Below are 17,894 nucleotides of genomic sequence, written 5' to 3'. Positions count from 1 at the left end.
ATTAAAGTGTTACTAAACCCACAACAGTAAATTCAGTCTGTATATGCAATAAAGCATGCTCGATATACTCACTGTGGAACTCAAGGGGTTAATCCTTCTAGTGTCCCCTTATCTCCTGATGAGACATATTGTGTGGAGTCACTCTGCACATGCTCAGTTTGGTGTGTATTGCTAGAGAGGTTTGTGTTTGTTTTTGTTTTTTTTGTTCTTGGGAGAGTGCATGTGATCAGCACAGGGCCAGTCAGCACTGTTCAGACAGGGGTCCTGTATCCTCCTAGAGTAAAATGAAAACTCCTGCAAGCTTTAACATGTGGTCTGCTGGAAGTCTGAAAGCAGTTACAAGACTGCTCTAACTGCTGATGACAAAAAGGTATTTAGCAGTTTATATTTACTAAAATAATTGCACTTCCATGTTCTATGTACTATGGGAGACCAGATATAGTGAATGCAAGGTCCTGGGTTTAGTAACCCTTTTTTTAAGGGTTTAATTCTTCAACTAAGGCTTAATAGCTATAGCTGCCACTGCAGAGACCTGTTACACCTGTCTGCTGGGCTGCTGTTAGAAATCATGGGCCCCCATAAAGCCTGCCTGAGTTTTTGAAAATTAGAGGTCTAAACAGACCCCCTACTTTCTCTGCAGCTGCACTGCAGATGAATAGGAAACGCTCTGTACATTAGGCTTCCTGTTCATTCACAAACTGAAACAAAGTAAACAGTTTACTATGCTTCAGTTATCAATGAACACAGGAGCCGGAGAGAGAAGGGATGCTGATACTGTAACTGATCCCCCTGTGGTTCCCCCTGCAGCAGCTGAAAGCTGAGAGGAGGAGAAGCCAACTGTGTTGCAGGGGAGCAACAAGGGGATCAGTTTTAGTGATAAAGCAGTACAGGTAGCCCTCCTGCTCGTCAGGTGCCTGGGCCGCACTGTTGAACTGATGGGGTCTGGGCCGCATACAGTTGAGCTGGCTGTACTGCCTTATCAGTGACCCTGCCTGCTTGGCTCCATCAGATCAGTCTTTGGAGCCCCCAGATACCTTTTTGTGTGAGAGTCCAAACCTGCACAGGGTCAAGGCATCGCCTTACCCTTCACATGAGAGCACTCGAACCTTGCAGTTGGTGGCATGGACTCTCAACACTGCACTGTGGAAGAAGTGAGTTGAACACCTGCTTCCCCCATTCCCCCATAGCAAAATAATGCCAACGTGTAGCGCAAATGTGAATGGGGCCTAACACGGCCCCAACAAATGCATACAGTGGAGACAGACATTTTTCAGCCATTGTAAATTATTATTATTATTATACAGTATTTATAAAGCGCCAATAGTTCGCTCAGCGCTGTACATTACAAAGGGGGACAGAACATGTGACAGAACAATACCAATACAATGCAAAACATGAGGGGATCGAGGGCCCTGCTCTTTCAAGCTTACAATCTAGGAGGGAGGGGATGGTGGCACAGGAGGAGATAGCTGTGGGGGATGGAGTGGTAGGAAGAGTGGAGGAGGTCGGCAAGTTAGCAGGGGGTGGGGTAGGCTTCCCTGAAGAGATGGGTTTTCAGGGTGCGCCTAAAGGAGAGGAGAGTAGGTGATAATCTGATGGGTTGGGGTAGGGAGTTCCAGAGGATGGGTGACACCCTGGAGAAGTCCTGGAGGTGGGCATGGGAGGAGGAGACCAGGGAACTAGAGAGAAGAAGGTCTTGTGAGGAGCGGAGTGTGCGTGCTGGGCGGTACTTGGATATTAGGTCAGTGATGTAGTTCGGGGCAGTATGGTGGACAGCTTTGTACGTCAGCATTAGGATTTTGAATTTGATCCGTTGCGCAATCGGAAGCCAGTGAAGGGATTGGCAGAGGGGGGTGGCGGAGACAGAGCGGTTGGAAAGGTGAATGAGTCTGGCAGCCGTATTCAGGATCGACTGAAGCGGGGATAGCCAGCGGCGAGGCAGGCCAGTGAGGAGGGAGTTGCAGTAGTCGAGTCGTGATATGATGAGGGAGTGGATGAGCTGTTTAGTGGTTTCTGGGGTTAGGAACGTGCGGATTTTGGCGATGTTGCGGAGGTGGAGTCTGCACGAGTTTGTTAAAGATTGGACTTGGGGCTGGAAGGATAGGTTTGAGTCCAGAATGACACCCAGTACTCTGGCCTGCAGGGCGGGTTTGATGGTAGCGTTGTTGGACGTGACGGAGAAATCAATGGGGGGTGGTGTCCGGGCTGGGGGGAAGACAAGAAACTCGGTTTTGGAGAGGTTCAATTTAAGGAAATGGAGCGACATCCAGTCTGATATGTCGCTCAGTAGGTGTGTGATTCGGGCTGAGACCAAGGGGGTGAGGTGGGGGGTTGAGAGATAGATTTGTGTGTCGTTGGCATAAAGGTGGTAGTTGAAGCCGTGAGAGTGTATGAGTTGGCCAAGGGAGGAGGTGTAGATGGAGAAGAGAAGGGGCCCGAGGGCAGAGCCTTGAGGGACCCCAACAGAGAGGGGGAGTGAGGGGGAGGTGGTAGCATTATAGGTAACGCTGAAGGAGCGTTGTGACAGGTAGGATGAGAGCCAGGAGAGAGCAGAATCTCTGAGGCCGAGGGAGTGTAGTTTTTTGAGGAGGAGGGGGTGGTCGACTGTGTCGAAGGCCGCAGAGAGGTCAAGGAGTAGGAGCACTGAATAGTGGCCATTAGCTTTGGCGGTTAGCAGGTCGTTGGAGAGTTTGAGTAAGGCAGTTTCGGTGGAGTGTAGGGGACGGAAGCCGGACTGTAGGGGATCTTATAAATGTTCTTTTAGAGTTTTAAACCTACCAGCACAAGCAACGTGACTAGTGAATGGACAGTTGCACAATACAACATCCCTGCCACAAGCAATTTGTGTTAGAGATATAGATGTAGTTTCGGCATAATGACCAAAAATATTAAAATGGCTCATTTTGTAATGTTTGAAAATGTTTAAATTTTACTGCAGGAGTGTATCAACTTCGGAGGATCGTGAAATTTAGGAATCAAGGCAGTCCTTCATGAATTGTGTGATCTCCATTTATTGGACAAAACCCATGAATACATTTAGGTATTTCAGGTCAATTCCTGTATAGCTGTTAGCCAGTAAGAAAACCCATACACATGATGGTCACCTAATCTGACTGTTGATGGGACAGGTGGGGAAAAACCCCACTGGAATGAAACCCAGCACCGATATCCCCCACTCTTCTAAAACTAACTTTGATACCCCCCTCTCTGACATAAACCTTATAGTGGTACCCCCAGTTTTATAAACCTAACTTTGATACCCCAACTGGTATAAAACCAACATATTGAGACCACTTGTAAACTCATCTGGGGCACGTAAGACACACAGAATTCACTGCTACATAGATACTTTTTGCATCAGAGAAATAGAATGGTGGTCAGATGGCACAGTAATATTGGGCTATAAGGACACCAATGAAATCTGAATCCAAAAAATGGATGCTGTATTCCTTTAATCAATTGGATTCCTGCAGTAATTTAATGCTATTTACTATGACCCAACTCTTCTTTGTATTGTATATTGATTATTTGTGATTCTACTGGAGCAGAACATTTTTCACTGGTTAAAGAACAGAACACCAAATTCAGCACAGCATGAAACAGAAGTCCTAGTGTTCTCTATGTGCCCTAGCTGACACCAATGACAACTGATTGCCTGATGAGGCTAAGAAACCTTTCTATGTCCTGCCCATTATTGAGCGGTATGTGCTATCTAACTGTTCTTTATGGTGTTGATATCAGTGAGTCAGCCATGCCTCTCCCTCCATTATACATTGCATATAAAAACTCCAAACTAAATTTTTCTTAGTTTCAGAGAGGGTTGGAAAGAGCAAGATATACATGGTCTAAAAATTTGGTCAGTTCAGCAGGAACCAGACTAATTCTGGTCCATGTCTACCACTCTGCTTGCGTGGATGCATTTATTTTGTGGTGTGTTTTGTGTGTGGTTTTTGTTTTTTGCTTTTTGTTTCAACCTGTGAGTTTAGCAAAAGAAAAACTCTGCGTGTATACCCTGCTTTAGAAACTCAACTGCTGTCTGCGTCCTCTCTAGGGAAACTTCACTTCACGAATCAGGACAGAAAGTGAGGGAAAATCTTTCCAGTTGGGGCTTAGACAGCCTTATATACACAGCAGGTGTGGTTCTAAACCTTTCACACACTATCTGTTCAAGGAAAAGAGAACTGGGGTATGAAGTAGTTCTTCAGTTTAATACTGAAGTTTTAGTTAACGATAAAAGATATTGGTATAGTGGGGTAACTTGCCTCTAACGAAGGATGTTCCACATTGTGCAGACATCTGGATTCTGTAGAATCGTCACGATAGGGATGTTCCGAAGGATAATTTCCACAGCAGGGCCGAGACGACAAACAACAAAAATCAAATAACAGTCTAACCGTTCCTCCAACCAAAAACTAAAAAAAGTCTTGTTTTGAGTTTTATATTTTAATAAGAGATGAAGTTAAAAAAAAAAAATCCTTCTGCATTGCTTGAGCAGCTGGATCCTGTATAAATCTGAGTATGGATGCCCTGTCCTCTTCCTGCTGAACTTCCGGCACTGCAGATGTTAATATCTTTTGGGCCTTCTGTGAAGCTGCTATGAAAGTTCCTGAGGAGGACCTGTCCCAACCTCCTCCATTGAGAACTGTTCTTTCATTGCCTGTAATGCAATCTGTGAATGGTTGGGGGGGGAGGAGCAGAATCCTGTGACTCATAAAATTCTCCCCAGTTCACAGATTACTGGCAGTAAAAGCAATGAAAACAGTTCTCAATGAAGGAGGCGGCAGAGTGGACCCTCATTTTATCACAGCTGCTTCACAGAAGACCCAAAGCTATTAACCCCTGCAGTGTTGGAAGTTCAGCAGGAAGAGGACAGGGCATCCTTGCACAAATGATTTATGCAGGACTTTTTTTTTTTTGGTTGGAGGAGTTAGTACTGCTATTCAATTTCTTGTTGTTTTGGCCCTGTTGTGGAGATTGTCCTTCACCTTACAGCTCCTAAAGCACAAGGAGAAAAAAAAAAAAGTAGAGGTCAGAGTTTATATTTGCCTAATTTACCTAGTATCCGCGGAGACCTTAAAATGGATTGTTTTGAAAGGACACATCTCGTTTAAATCACTTTTGCAGAAAATACAAGTAGTGGATTTCTGATGTTGACAGCCATAAAGGGTGAATTATATTACTATATCCCTCAAGTTCATGGCTACATTGTAAAGTGTAATTCCAGACTTTTCACCTTTCTGGAAAATGTTATACTGGGCAATTTATCACCTGCCCTGTTCATTTATTCTTCTGTATGCTCCTCCATCTGGATTCATGGTGGTTGGTTTACTAAAGGCAATGAAGCCGTTTACGTTACAAGGGATTTTTCTCTTGGCTTAGTGAATGTGGTGAAGCTCTGCTGATTTTTCCATCGTCCAATAATGTGCAAGCAAAAATACTTTTTTATTCCTTGGGTGTGATTGGGTATTTGCAAAGTGAATTTTTACCACAGTCATTAAGCTAAGCGAAAATTCCCATGTGAAAAGAAATTCCATTGCAAAGTAAACAACCTATTTGCCTTTGATAAATCAATCCCAATGAATTGAACAAATGTTCAGGTACTTCTAGCCATGTGGCAACTGTAAGCACATAAAATGCTATGTGAACATTCCACAGATAACTATAGAAAACTTTATAATGACCAGCAAAGTTTGGACATACTCATACATGAACATGTCCCACAGTACACAAAGTAATACTATATATACAGTTTCAATTTTGTCTACTTTTGTATCAGAATAGGGCTCCATTCACAACTATACAGATGCGACGATGCATGCACAGGCATCTTTTAGGTGCATCGCGTTTTGGGAGCCCCATTTATTTGAATGAGTGGGTTGCCTCCTGCATGAAAATCTCCCCAAAAAAGTTTGGACGCTTTTTTTTTTTTTTTTTTTTATCCCTTCACACTACAATGCATAGCAATGAGTTACCATGTGTTGCATTGTGGTTTACCTCAAGTAAATTAAGAATGAGTTGCACCACAGCGCACATGCTAGAACATTAGAACATTTTTATGCACTGCAGGAACAAATGGTAAATCTCAAACATGTTCTTGTGTCGCATAAGTGTGAATGGGACCTAACAGATCTAATCCAACATAACTAAATGAACTGCAAAAAACAGAACAAAACGCCAGTGTTAACTAAACACTGTATTTAATGTTGATATATTTAAAAAAAAATTTATAGATATATAATGAAATCTATAAATTGAAGTACATTTTGTGATGTTGAATAGATGTATTTGCGGCATATGGATGTAAGGAACATGCAAACCATTAAATGCATACATTTTGAGTTTTTGGATTATTTTCCTTTAATGGGATATTTTGGAGTAGCCTTCCATGCTGGCTACTTTTCCAACATAATTTCAGTCAGCCTTAAACCCTCCAGCACCCGTGGTGCCTGCAGTGCTTTTGTAATGATTTACAGGCCTGCCTTAGTCAGAGGTGGTTAAAGCCCAATATGTCTACAACACATCAGAGGAAGTGCTGGGGAAAAGGTCAGAACCGGGATTGTGGCCCCCCTCTTCTTCCCTTCTCATTGTTGATCTCCAAGGTCCGTACTCCACAGCAGACAATTCCACACAGCCCCCACACGACAACATCTGGCAATCCCCTGCACAGACCTTCTTTTTTCCTTTTAAGCCAGAGGAAGAGAGTGAATTACAGAAAATGAAGGATTTTTCGGATATCCTATGCAGAGATGTCTGATTACCAACACAGATGTGTTATGAGATTTTATGAACATGTCTGTGGAGGTTCATGTTCAGGATTCTACAAGGGGGTGCTTATCCCTTTACATGAGCGGGCAGCTGTACAGGATGCAGAATTAGACAGAACAGCTATTCCATCCATAGTAGACTTTTTTTTTTTTTTTTTTTTTTATATAGGAAATTTCAACAAATATAAACAAAGTATCATATAATATACTAGTATTCCGGGTGGGGATGAGCTAACAGGGATTGCAGTACCAACAAACAGTTTAAATAGCCACACAAAAAAAGTTATTATTATACAGGATTTATATAGCGCCAACAGTTTGCTCATCGCTTTACAATATAACGGGAGACAATACAGCAACCGTACAGTTCAATACAAGAGGGATAGGAGGGCCTGATCCTTAGAGCTTACAATCTAGGAATAGCTCCAACAGTTTGCGCAGCTCTTTACAAAATGAATGTAAACATTACAGTTACAATACAATTTGGTACAAGAGGAAACAGAGGGCCCTGCTTGTTAGAGCTTACAATCTAAGGAATGGTTGAGTGATACAAAAATTAATAGCTGTGGGGGGATGAGCTGATGGAGGAAATAAATGGCGGTTTACTAGGTAGAATCAGGGTAGGCTTCTTTAAAGATAGGTTTTCAGGGATCGTGTAAAGGTGGATAGATTAGGAGACGGCTGGACAGTTTGGGGTAGGGAGTTCTATAGGATGGGAGAAGCTCAGGAGAAGTTCTGGAGGCGAGCATGGGAGGAGGTGACACGGGAACTAGAGAGCAGAATGTCTAGGGAGGATCGAAGAGAGCGGTTTGGTTGATCTTTTGAGACCAGGATGGTGATGTAGCTGGGGGCAGGGTTGTGGATGGCTTTGTAAGGTGTTAGAAATATATATGTATAAATACTGTAAAAATTGAATTATGGATGACTTCTAAAGCCTTGTCGACACCGTACGTGCAAAAACTGGTGGAAATTGAGGCACAGATTTCACTTGCAGAGACATCAGTTTTCATGCGCACTTCAATGAGTTTTATACATGTTGCAGATTCCTTCAGAGAAAAGAATTTGCATATAATACTAGTGTTGTGGTGTGAACAGGGCACATAGACAACAATTGATTTTGTTGTGCCCTTGCAGAACACATTCAGAAAAACTGACATCTCTGCACCATGGTGTGAACAAGCCCTGAAGTGTATATAAATCCTTACAATGAAAGTGTCTTATTTGCTGCCTCTTAGTCTGTTAAACATACAATTGAAAGTGTTTTGTTATAGCTGTGCAAAAGTTACCTGTTGATCATTCAAAGATTTCCTTTGTCTCGTGGACACTTCCTGTATTATCTCAAGGAGCCTTGTTGGCTTTCCCGGTTATTATCTTGGGACTATGAAATAATTTGCACCTTTGTTGTAGAGAATAGAATAGGGAGTGGGTTTCAGTGGTTTAGCAAAAGACAATGGTCAGGGCTGACAACACTCGGTCTACAAAAAGTTTTGTGTTGTCAGCAGGCATAACATTTTTGCAGACTGTGTAGGTGCACAAAGATTCTTTTATACTAGAGTAGCATTTTAAAAATACCAACACAGTACTTGGAGGGTGAACATTTAGTGAAATATAAACCCTCTGTAGTGCTGACAAAAGCCCCAGTCGGTGTAACTGATCTTTCTTGATCTTTGAAAGCATATCAAAACCCAAAAACAAAAATGTAATATATGGGGACTGACCAAAATGTAATATATGGGGAGTTTTGAGCTTCCAAAATGCATTGCCTTTGGACTAGTATGGTGCTCCCATCTTCTTCCCCTTTTTTTTTTTTTTTTTTCTTTCTTTGATCATATGATGGGGCAATGGGGTGTTTCCATTGGCCAAACATTGTGTGCAAAAAGGTGCCCCCTTTTCTCATCATAGAAGGTTGGTGTGTATGGTAGGGAGGAGTAAGGCTGGTGGGTGGGAATACTCATCAGAGGCTGGATTGCTAAGTGGATACTTGTTTCTCTTTTTGGAATTGATCCCTCTAGCTAAGGCGATAAGATGTTTCTTTATCACAAACATTTGTGATTCAGCAGCATTTGGCCAGCAGTGGAGTGCATCTTCCTGCGTCTAGCCTACAGTGGGAGTGATTCCATAGCAGCAAGCAGGCAGCCGCTTTAGTGGTCCTGCCACTGGGTTTGTCTCCACTGGCAGAATCTCCCCTATGACATATGCCTTGGAGGCTATCCCTCCAAAAGGGAAATCTTATCCCTTTTTTATAGGATATCAAAGAATTGATCATAAAAAGTGACCTTGTGTGTCTGACCGATAAGACTGCAAGATTAACACAAAATTATTAGAAACTTGAAACCTGAATGATTAATAGTGTAGCTTATTAAAATGCAAAATTTACAAGAGTATTGTACAAGATCTGCATCTTTTTCTCTCTCCTAATGCAGGCCAACGCAGGTACAGATCAGACACCTTTCATGCTTGATTGGGAAATTACTGGCAACCCCGAAAAACTAATTTGTGCAGGTATAGAGCCAGAGTGCTGTGCTTACCATGAAGGGGCATCAAAACAGCCATGTATTAAAACACGCAATGATGTCATTTGACCTTTCACCATCACACTTATCAACAGTAGGTAGAACATAGAAAGCATAGCCCTGCCTGTCTGCAACAAGGAAAATAGACAGTGTGAAAAGATTTACTGAGGACTAGAAGGAAACGCGCAGCAGCCGTGCAATAACATGGACCACTTGATTCCAGGAATGCAGCAGCTATGGAGAGTTTTTTTTATGCAAATCTGAGCAAAGGTCATACAGACTACCCAAGAAAATCCTGATCATTGCCCTGTCAGCAAGCCTTCCTTGTTTGTTTTATCTCCTGTCTTGTTACTGCTCTGGCGGCTCCTATTTTTTCTTATAAATGTTTATAACTTGTTAGTCCTAAAAAAGATAGCTGTCTGATGTTTAGAATGGGGTTTAAAATGCGTAGCTAGCTTTTCTAGACACGTTCAGTTTTTTTTTTTGTTTTTGTTTTTTTTGTTTTTTATGTTTTTTTTTTTTTTGTTTTTTTAGAACTTGTGACTTTTTTTTTTTTTTTTTTACTATATGTGCCCTGTCTTAGGGGTCAGTCTTTCCCTTTTCATTCTCCCCCCCTTTTTCTTGTCCTGGTGTCCTAGGTATAAAAAGTTAACAATACATTTCCCCAGTGGAGACCGACTGCAATAAAACCTGACAAAAAGTTAAACTTTTCCAATTGTATTACAAATTAAAACACGTTTTGGATGTAGTGTGGATTTACGATGGTCACCACCAGGGCAGACATTGGGATTGATTTACTAAAACTGGAGCACTCAAACTGGTGCATGGTAGCCAATCGGCATCTGACTTTAGCTTGTTCAATTAAGCTTTGGCAGTAAAATCTGAAAGCTGATTGGTTTCTATACAGAGTTGCACCAGATTATGCGCTCTTCACTTTTAGTAAATAACCCGCATTGCAGGCTTCTCCCAACTGCCTGTAATGTAATCTAATACTAGAGTAGTAAAAAAACGAAATAAAGCATATTGATACTTCACAAGTAGACAAGATTTTGAGTTGCATAGTTTTTAAGCATGGAACACAATGTGTTGGCAGTCTCAATCTCCCAGACATACATAGGAGTATAACCTACAGGGGTGTCTTTTATCGCACTACTGCTAGATGACCTACTTGTCACGGCACATCAAACCAATGCCACCTACTGGCCATTTATGGTATGAGTACGTGAGCAAAATGAAATTCTGCCTAAAGGCAAAATTTTGTCTTTTTTTGCATTAATAACATAATTCACCCTTTTCGTCACCTTGACCCAGTTGTCAAAATACATTTAATCAGAGCAGATCTTATATCAAAAGAACCAAATTTCCTGTTCTATTTTCATATAGTAATAAGCGGATTTGTTACCTCCTGTATAATTCTTTGTCAGGGCAGAAGCACTTGAAGTAAAACTCTGTTTTGTAGCAACAACACAAACTATTCCCCAGATGACCTCGATCAACTTTTCTTTTTTTTCCTTTTTAGAGCATGCAGCATATATTCCTTTGTGCATTAGACTTCTCTCAGTAATGCCAATCAAGGTCACACTACAATACAGGGCTAGAGTACACAGGCGTCTTATGTGAATAGAGGTTTATCCATTGTAAGTTGCAGTCCACACTTTTTTCTTTGTGTTGAATTATTAACCATTCGGGGACAGTGCCATGCAATACATGTTTTGTATCAGATGGGAGCAGGTTGAATATATTAAAAGTTCTCTAGCTTATGACATAAAATCTGCGCTATAGCAGAACTCAGACTGGGAAAGGTAGAAAAGGCATAGGAAGACAGTTGAGCAGCAGTGAAAGGAGAGAGCTGCGTGACGGAGGAAACCTTTCGTCTATTACTTCTTCCACTGTGCAGTCCCACACTAACAATTTTGTATAAGTGTAGGGCTTACTGGATGAGTGTTATTACATGAAATAAAATTAGGATTGGACAGTGTGCTCATTTTAGAAATTTGTTTTTAAAAGCCTAACAAAAATCTTGTACAACTAGCTATAAATGTTGGTTTACTACAGGAGTGGCTGGTGTATTTTTACTATACCTTTTTATAGTCTTACATCTGGGAGGACATCCGAGACAGAGAGATGCTTACATTTCACTGGGGAAGAAGAGTTTTGTTGGCCATGGAAGTGCCCAGGACCATTTTTGCTGTGGTCCATTTTTACAATCTTACCAGTGATCTAGCTAGGGAAATGATTAATTTTATTATAATCTGAACCGTGCTGTTATGGGAAATGCATTAATATGTGTGCTTTTAGATGTTGTTGGGTACTGGGTATTGGTTGGTCTACAGCATGCGTTTGCATACAGCCTCATCATTTTTTATGTAGAAGAATGATCTGGTTGTCATCACTCATACTGAAGGATCTTATTTTTCTACTAGTACATATTAGATTGTCTCAGAATATGAGACCTAAAATAAGAAAACCTCTGATCCATCTGTTATATTCATTCATGTTTCTACAATTCTCTGTTCTACACCAATTGCGAAGGTCAGAATTGATGAGTCAGCTTGCTGTTAGGTTGGGAGTCTGTCTCGACATGGACTTGCATCACTCCTGGTTTATTCAAAGTATTTTCAGAGGAGGCTGACTGTTTATTTTTATTTCAGGATGTGAAACTCAGAAGATGGCACTGCTGACATTGTTCAGCTTGTTTCCGTATATATATTCTATTTGCTGCAAAAAATGTTTTTGACTGCAAAGTTGTAACAATATTTCATCTTCTCTTTTTCAGATAAGCACACAAGTGGTATTGATGTCATAATGCTGATGTTTGATCCAGTTCCAATCAAGCAGGAGGCCATGGAGCCCATGCAAATGGTATGCAGTATATTTTATCTCTTATAGCCATAGTAGAGTATTTGTATTGTGTTGGCAATTAACAAGTGATATCCTTCATTGGCTAACTTAAAAGAGAAGTGTGAGATATGGGAAAAAAAACAAATACCCATACTCCTCTAGCTGGATGCAGCATCTGCCACCCGCCAACTCTACACGGAGAACTGAGCAATCAAAGACTGCTGTTGGCTGCATATGGTTCACTGGAGTGCAGAATGAAGTGCACTCCTGTGATCCCTAGGAGATGTAGGGCCAAAAAAGCTTTGGCCCTATTTTTTCCTCTTTAAAGCTGCCATCTAGGTAGAATCTTTATTGCATACTTACATTGGTCCAGCTTGGACCAATGTATGCATATCTCATACCTGAGGGGCCACTGTGGAAACTGATAATCACTGTAGTAGTCGGTGATGGCCGCAATCTTCCAGGTCTTGTGCAAGCAGCGTAATCCCTGCAAACTGACCATCAGAGTTCCCCACTTGGTACTGCTGCCATTCTTGTATTCATTAAAAAAAATGTGTATGTATGGATTATGTGTGTATATTCTCCCTCAGGTATGAGATGTAGAGTAGGTGATACCTGGAGTTTAGGCTAGTAAAGATAAAAGCTTTTGGGATAGTTTAGATCCCTTCATACTCTCGGATCTAAGGAATCCCAAAAGCTTGCATCTTTTACAATTTTTAGGTTGGCCAAAAAGGGTATCACTTAAACTCCCTTTTTTTTTTTTTTTTTTATCGATCATTTTAGGGCATTTATTTTTTTCTTTTAATATTTTTTGCAACTGTACATTTATTATACAACTGACCGTGTAAAGACAACCAGTCATACTTGGGGCTGTGTGTGTGTCAGTTTTCTCCCTTCATTACCTCTACTTACATTATCTATCTGAGGCTGATTTTGTTGTCCATGAGTGTCAAAGCTGAGAAGCCCCCTGAGGTCTGACCGTTGCTGCTCTCATACTGATAATAAATGTGTGCATAACCGCATCAGATAACCATCCCAAAGTAATTTACCGCTCTTGAATATAAGACTACACTATTATTTCATTATGTTATGTGCACCCAGATGTTTATGATCATGCATGCAATAAGCTGAAACCTATGGAAACCTTTTACAATGAACGTTTCTGAATTCTTAAATAATTCTTTATTGAATAATTGAATGCTATTTAATTGTTTGGAGTAACCAAACAATGACATTATAGATCCTTTGAAACTTAAGTTATTCTGAATCCCTGAGATAGTTTGGACTAGAAAAGTGATAAACTGTATTGTTTATGCTCTACTCTGCCAGTACAAGGTACTGTATATGTCAAAAGCTATTCGATATAGAAACAATCCAGCAATATCACACCAACTTTTTAAGTTGGCCAGAGGTCTTATTAAACTGGACCTTTTAAATGTTTCCTTTGGTTGTAGATAAAGTAAGGAGGGGTAAGGACCAAGATATTATCCCTTGCTTACTTTTGTATTCCTGAATCCAGCCATAAACAATTTTAAATTCTTGCCAGTTGAGCAGGGACTGTCTGATTTTTGAACAGTGTGTGTCCATTCCTTCCAGGTGGCAGGGGATACTACCACTCCATTTAGATGGAGGAATTTGTTATTCTATGGCAAGCTTTAGATGGGAAATGGGGGGGGGGGGGAAATCTCTCTAACGTTGACCATAAACTCTACATTCTGATTGTACAATCTCCTTTAAATTTACCATTAAAGTGCAGTGTAGTGCAGAGGCCTGCCTGATTTGGTACGAATTGAATGGGTTGTTTAGGTTTGACCTATTATATAGTTTTTGGTAAATCTAAACAATTATACAGATGGTGTACAATCCCACTGTAGAGTGTATGGCCAACTTAACCGGCTTACAGGCAGCTAAAAAAAAATTGGGAAAGGTTGTCATCGAAAGTGGGAAAAGTCCTTAAACGGTAATACCATTCAAACCATTTCTCTACCAAAGCAGGAATTGGGGGTACACACAATTAACACATCCAGATTTTTTTGTAATTGGTTTTTTTTTTTTTTCTGTATCCTAAACCAAGAGAAAGTTAGGGTTGAGGGCCCACTTTAAAAGCTTTGTTAGGCCACACATGATTTCATTGTTAATACATCTGCTTGTGTACTCGTCTACTCCCAGTACAACAATTCATACATACCAAATGTTTTCCTTTCCTCCAAGGCATTTGTGTACTCTTTTATATAACACTGTTTTTCAGAAGTACTCTGATCTATGTGTTAGACAGTGTCCCGCGACTGTTATTACATACTGGGGCTCCAGGAATTGGATTTATGTATAGCTGTGTAGCAGAAAACAGAAGCCAGTCTCTGTTAATGTTCTGAATCTTTCCTGCAGCTCCTGCCAATGCTGGCAGCAGCCTCCCCACTCACACTAGTGTCCTACAAGTTAGCTGCTAATGAAGAACGGGTCCGGAGTCTGAGCCAGCCTCCAGCCCAAGACTCCCAACAGTCAGATCACCTTGTCTGCTTTCCTCGCTGCGTTTTCAGAAGACTTGTGTCTCACGGAGCGGATGTAATTGTCCCGCAGGCAGGATGTCAATACTTAAAGAGCGGTAATTGTTTTAGCAGGACGTGAATAAAATAGGTTTTCCCTCCGTAGTTTTAAATCTGTACTTGAGAGCTATGATTCAAAAAAGTAGCTGTAATGTCTTCGTTCATTTTTCTGCATGCCAGCAAAATTTATTTTATTTTAGAGCCCATTTACATTGTTGTACCTGTTGCAATGTGCTAAACCACTTGTTCAATTGGCCTTTAATAAAAGTAGTGTCTATTACCATCTTAGGAGTGCAGGGCTTTTGAAAAATACATGGTGTGGTCAAATCAAACCGGGACTTTTGAGTTTGTAGAATAAAAGGACAAATTTCAAGGAGTGGAAACTGCATTTTTCGATATACAGTCAGGTCCATAAATAATGGGACCAGGGGCGGACTGAAAACTCATGGGGCCCCTGGGCAATAGGGGATCATGGGGCCCCTGTGTCCTTGCCCAAACTCAAAAAAGCCTATGAAAAAGGTACCAGGGGCATCTCATGGGGCCCCCTACTGACCCCGGGCCCTCGGGCAGTGCCAGAGTTTCCAAATGGTCAGTCCGCCCCTGATTGGGACATCAACACAATTCTAACATTTTTGGCTCTATACACCACCACAATGGATTTGAAATGAAACAAACAAGATGTGCTTTAACTGCAGACTGTCAGCTTTAATTTGAGGGTATTTACATCCAAATCAGGTGAACGGTGTAGGAATTACAACAGTTTGGATATGTGCCTCCCACTTGTTAAGGAACCAAAAGTAATGGGACAATTGGCTTCTCAGCTGTCCCATGGCCAGGTGTGTGTTATTCCCTCATTATCCCAATTACAATGAGCAGATAAAAGGTCCAGAGTTAATTTCAAGTGTGCTATTTGCATTTGGATACTGTTGCTGTCAACTCTCAAGATGAGATCCAAAGAGCTGTCACTATCAGTGAAGCAAGCCATCATTAGGCTGAAAAAACAAAACAAACCCATCAGAGAGATAGCAAAAACATTAGGCGTGGCCAAAACAACTGTTTGGAACATTCTTAAAAAGAAGGAATGCACCGGTGAGCTCAGCAACACCAAAAGACCCGGAAGACCACGGAAAACAACTGTGGTGGGTGACCGAAGAATTCTTTCCCTGGTGAAGAAAACACCCTTCAAAACAGTTGGCCAGATCAAGAACACTCTCCAGGAGGTAGGTGTATGTGTGTCAAAGTCAATAATCAAGAGAAGACTTCACCAGAGTGAATACAGAGGGTTCACCACAAGATGTAAACCATTGGTGAGCCTCAAAAACAGGAAGGCCAGATTAGAGTTTGCCGAACAACCTCTAAAAAAGCCTTCACAGTTCTGGAACAACATCCTATGGACATATGAGACCAAGATCAACTTGTACCAGAGTGATGGGAAGAGAAGAGTATGGAGAAGGAAAGGAACTGCTCATGATCCTAAGCATACCACCTCATTAGTGAAGCATGGTGGTGGTAGTGTCATGGCGTGGGCATGTATGGCTGCCAATGGAACTGGTTCTCTTGTATTTATTGATGATGTGACTGCTGACAAAAGCAGCAGGATGAATTCTGAAGTGTTTCCGGCAATATTATCTGCTCCTATTCAGCCAAATGCTTCAGAACTCATTGGATGCCGCTTCACAGTGCAGATGGACAATGACCCAAAGCATACTGCAAAAGCAACCAAAGAGTTTTTTTAAGGGAAAGAAGTGGAATGTTATGCAATGGCCAAGTCAATCACCTGACCTGAATCCGATTGAGCATGCATTTCACTTGCTGAAGACAAAACTGAAGGGAAAATGCCCCAAGAACAAGCAGGAACTGAAGACAGTTGCAGTAGAGGCCTGGCAGAGCATCACCAGGAATAAAACCCAGCGTCTGGTGATGTCTATGCATTCCAGACTTCAGGCTGTAATTGACTGCAAAGGATTTGCAACCAAGTATTTAAAAAGTGAAAGTTTGATTTATGATGATTATTCTGTCCCATTACTTTTGGTCCCTTAACAAGTGGGAGGCACATATGCAAACTGTTGTATTTCCTACACCGTTCACCTGATTTGGATGTAAATACCCTCAAATTAAAGCTGACAGTCTGCAGTTAAAGTGCATCTTGTTAGTTTCATTTCAAATCCATTGTGGGGTATAGAGCCAAAAATGTTAGAATTGTGTCGATGTCCCAATATTTATGGACCTGACTGTACTTCTCTGCTTCATTTATACACCTATCCCAGAGTTTACCTAATGCTTGGAAAGCTTCAGCATACAAAGATTTGTCAGTACGTCTGAATCGTCCTAGGACAGCCTGCTTAACTTCGCCATCAGTGCTGAAATGCTTACCTCTGAGGAACTTTTTTCTTTTAGGGGTCCAAACATATGGAAATCACTTGGAGCGATGTTTGGGCTTTAAGGGGGATGTGGCAATACCTCCCAGTCGAGTTGCTGTATGTCAAAACGCTCCATCTGCAAAGTGCAGACTTCAACATTTCTGTGCCACTCAGAAGCAGAAAGCTGTCTTGGTACCCAGCGTGCGCTAACTTTTCGAAAATGCAAATGTTCATGAGTGATTGTGTTAACCGTTCCCACAGAGATTTTTCTCTTCACAATTTCACGACAAGTTCTGCATCGATATTCCGGGAGCTGAATGTTCACAGGAATGACTGCTATGGGCTAGGAACCACAAAGGCCGGGATTGTCACTGATGGACGTACAGCCATATTTGAAACGTTTACTCCATTCAAATGTCTTACTGCGGCTGAGTGTCATCACCATACTGTGATTGAAGTCTTCTAAAGATATCAGCTGGTTTTACACCTTCGTTCACAAGAAACTTCATCACAACATGCTGTTCCATGCACACACTAACACTGTTGCCTGCCATCTTGAATAATGGTCTCTGGACTGTGCGCGACGTGCTCTGCCAGTAATAGGACACACTTGCCATTAACAGCTACAGGTAGTACCGTCACTCTGGCAAACCTTTTTATACCTGTAAAATTAAGTTCCAGTTTGACTTGAAAGCCCCTCTTACATCATGTCTCAGTTTTTTTTTTTATTTTGCATTTCAGTATTTTGAGAGGCCCATAGAAGTCAGTGGTATAGCATCTAAACACCTATAACGTGTATTTTGATGCTTTGGCAACATGTATTAACAAGCCGTCATTCAATGGCTGTTAACTCTATCCACTCCAAAGTCTAAA

At 41.4% G+C, this 17,894-nt stretch overlaps 1 protein-coding gene across 1 annotated transcript in view; it reads left to right on the top strand.

Annotated features, from left to right (window-relative positions):
• Window positions 1-17,894, top strand: part of KLF3 (KLF transcription factor 3) — an 88,281-nt gene that overhangs the window by 43,963 nt on the left and 26,424 nt on the right. Inside the window, exon 2 of the mRNA XM_089654052.1 lies at window positions 12,054-12,139. Within this exon, the coding sequence (XP_089510178.1) occupies window positions 12,083-12,139 (57 nt within the window). The 5' untranslated portion in view covers window positions 12,054-12,082. The remainder of the gene's footprint in view (window positions 1-12,053; window positions 12,140-17,894) is intronic.

This window comes from Staurois parvus, unplaced genomic scaffold (genome assembly GCF_062004578.1).
Source record: "Staurois parvus isolate SC_StPar_1 unplaced genomic scaffold, SC_StPar_1.0 ptg000734l, whole genome shotgun sequence".
NCBI lineage: Eukaryota > Metazoa > Chordata > Amphibia > Anura > Ranidae > Staurois > Staurois parvus.
Note: the sequence above shows the minus strand (reverse complement) of the source record. Positions and strands in the feature narration are given on the sequence as shown.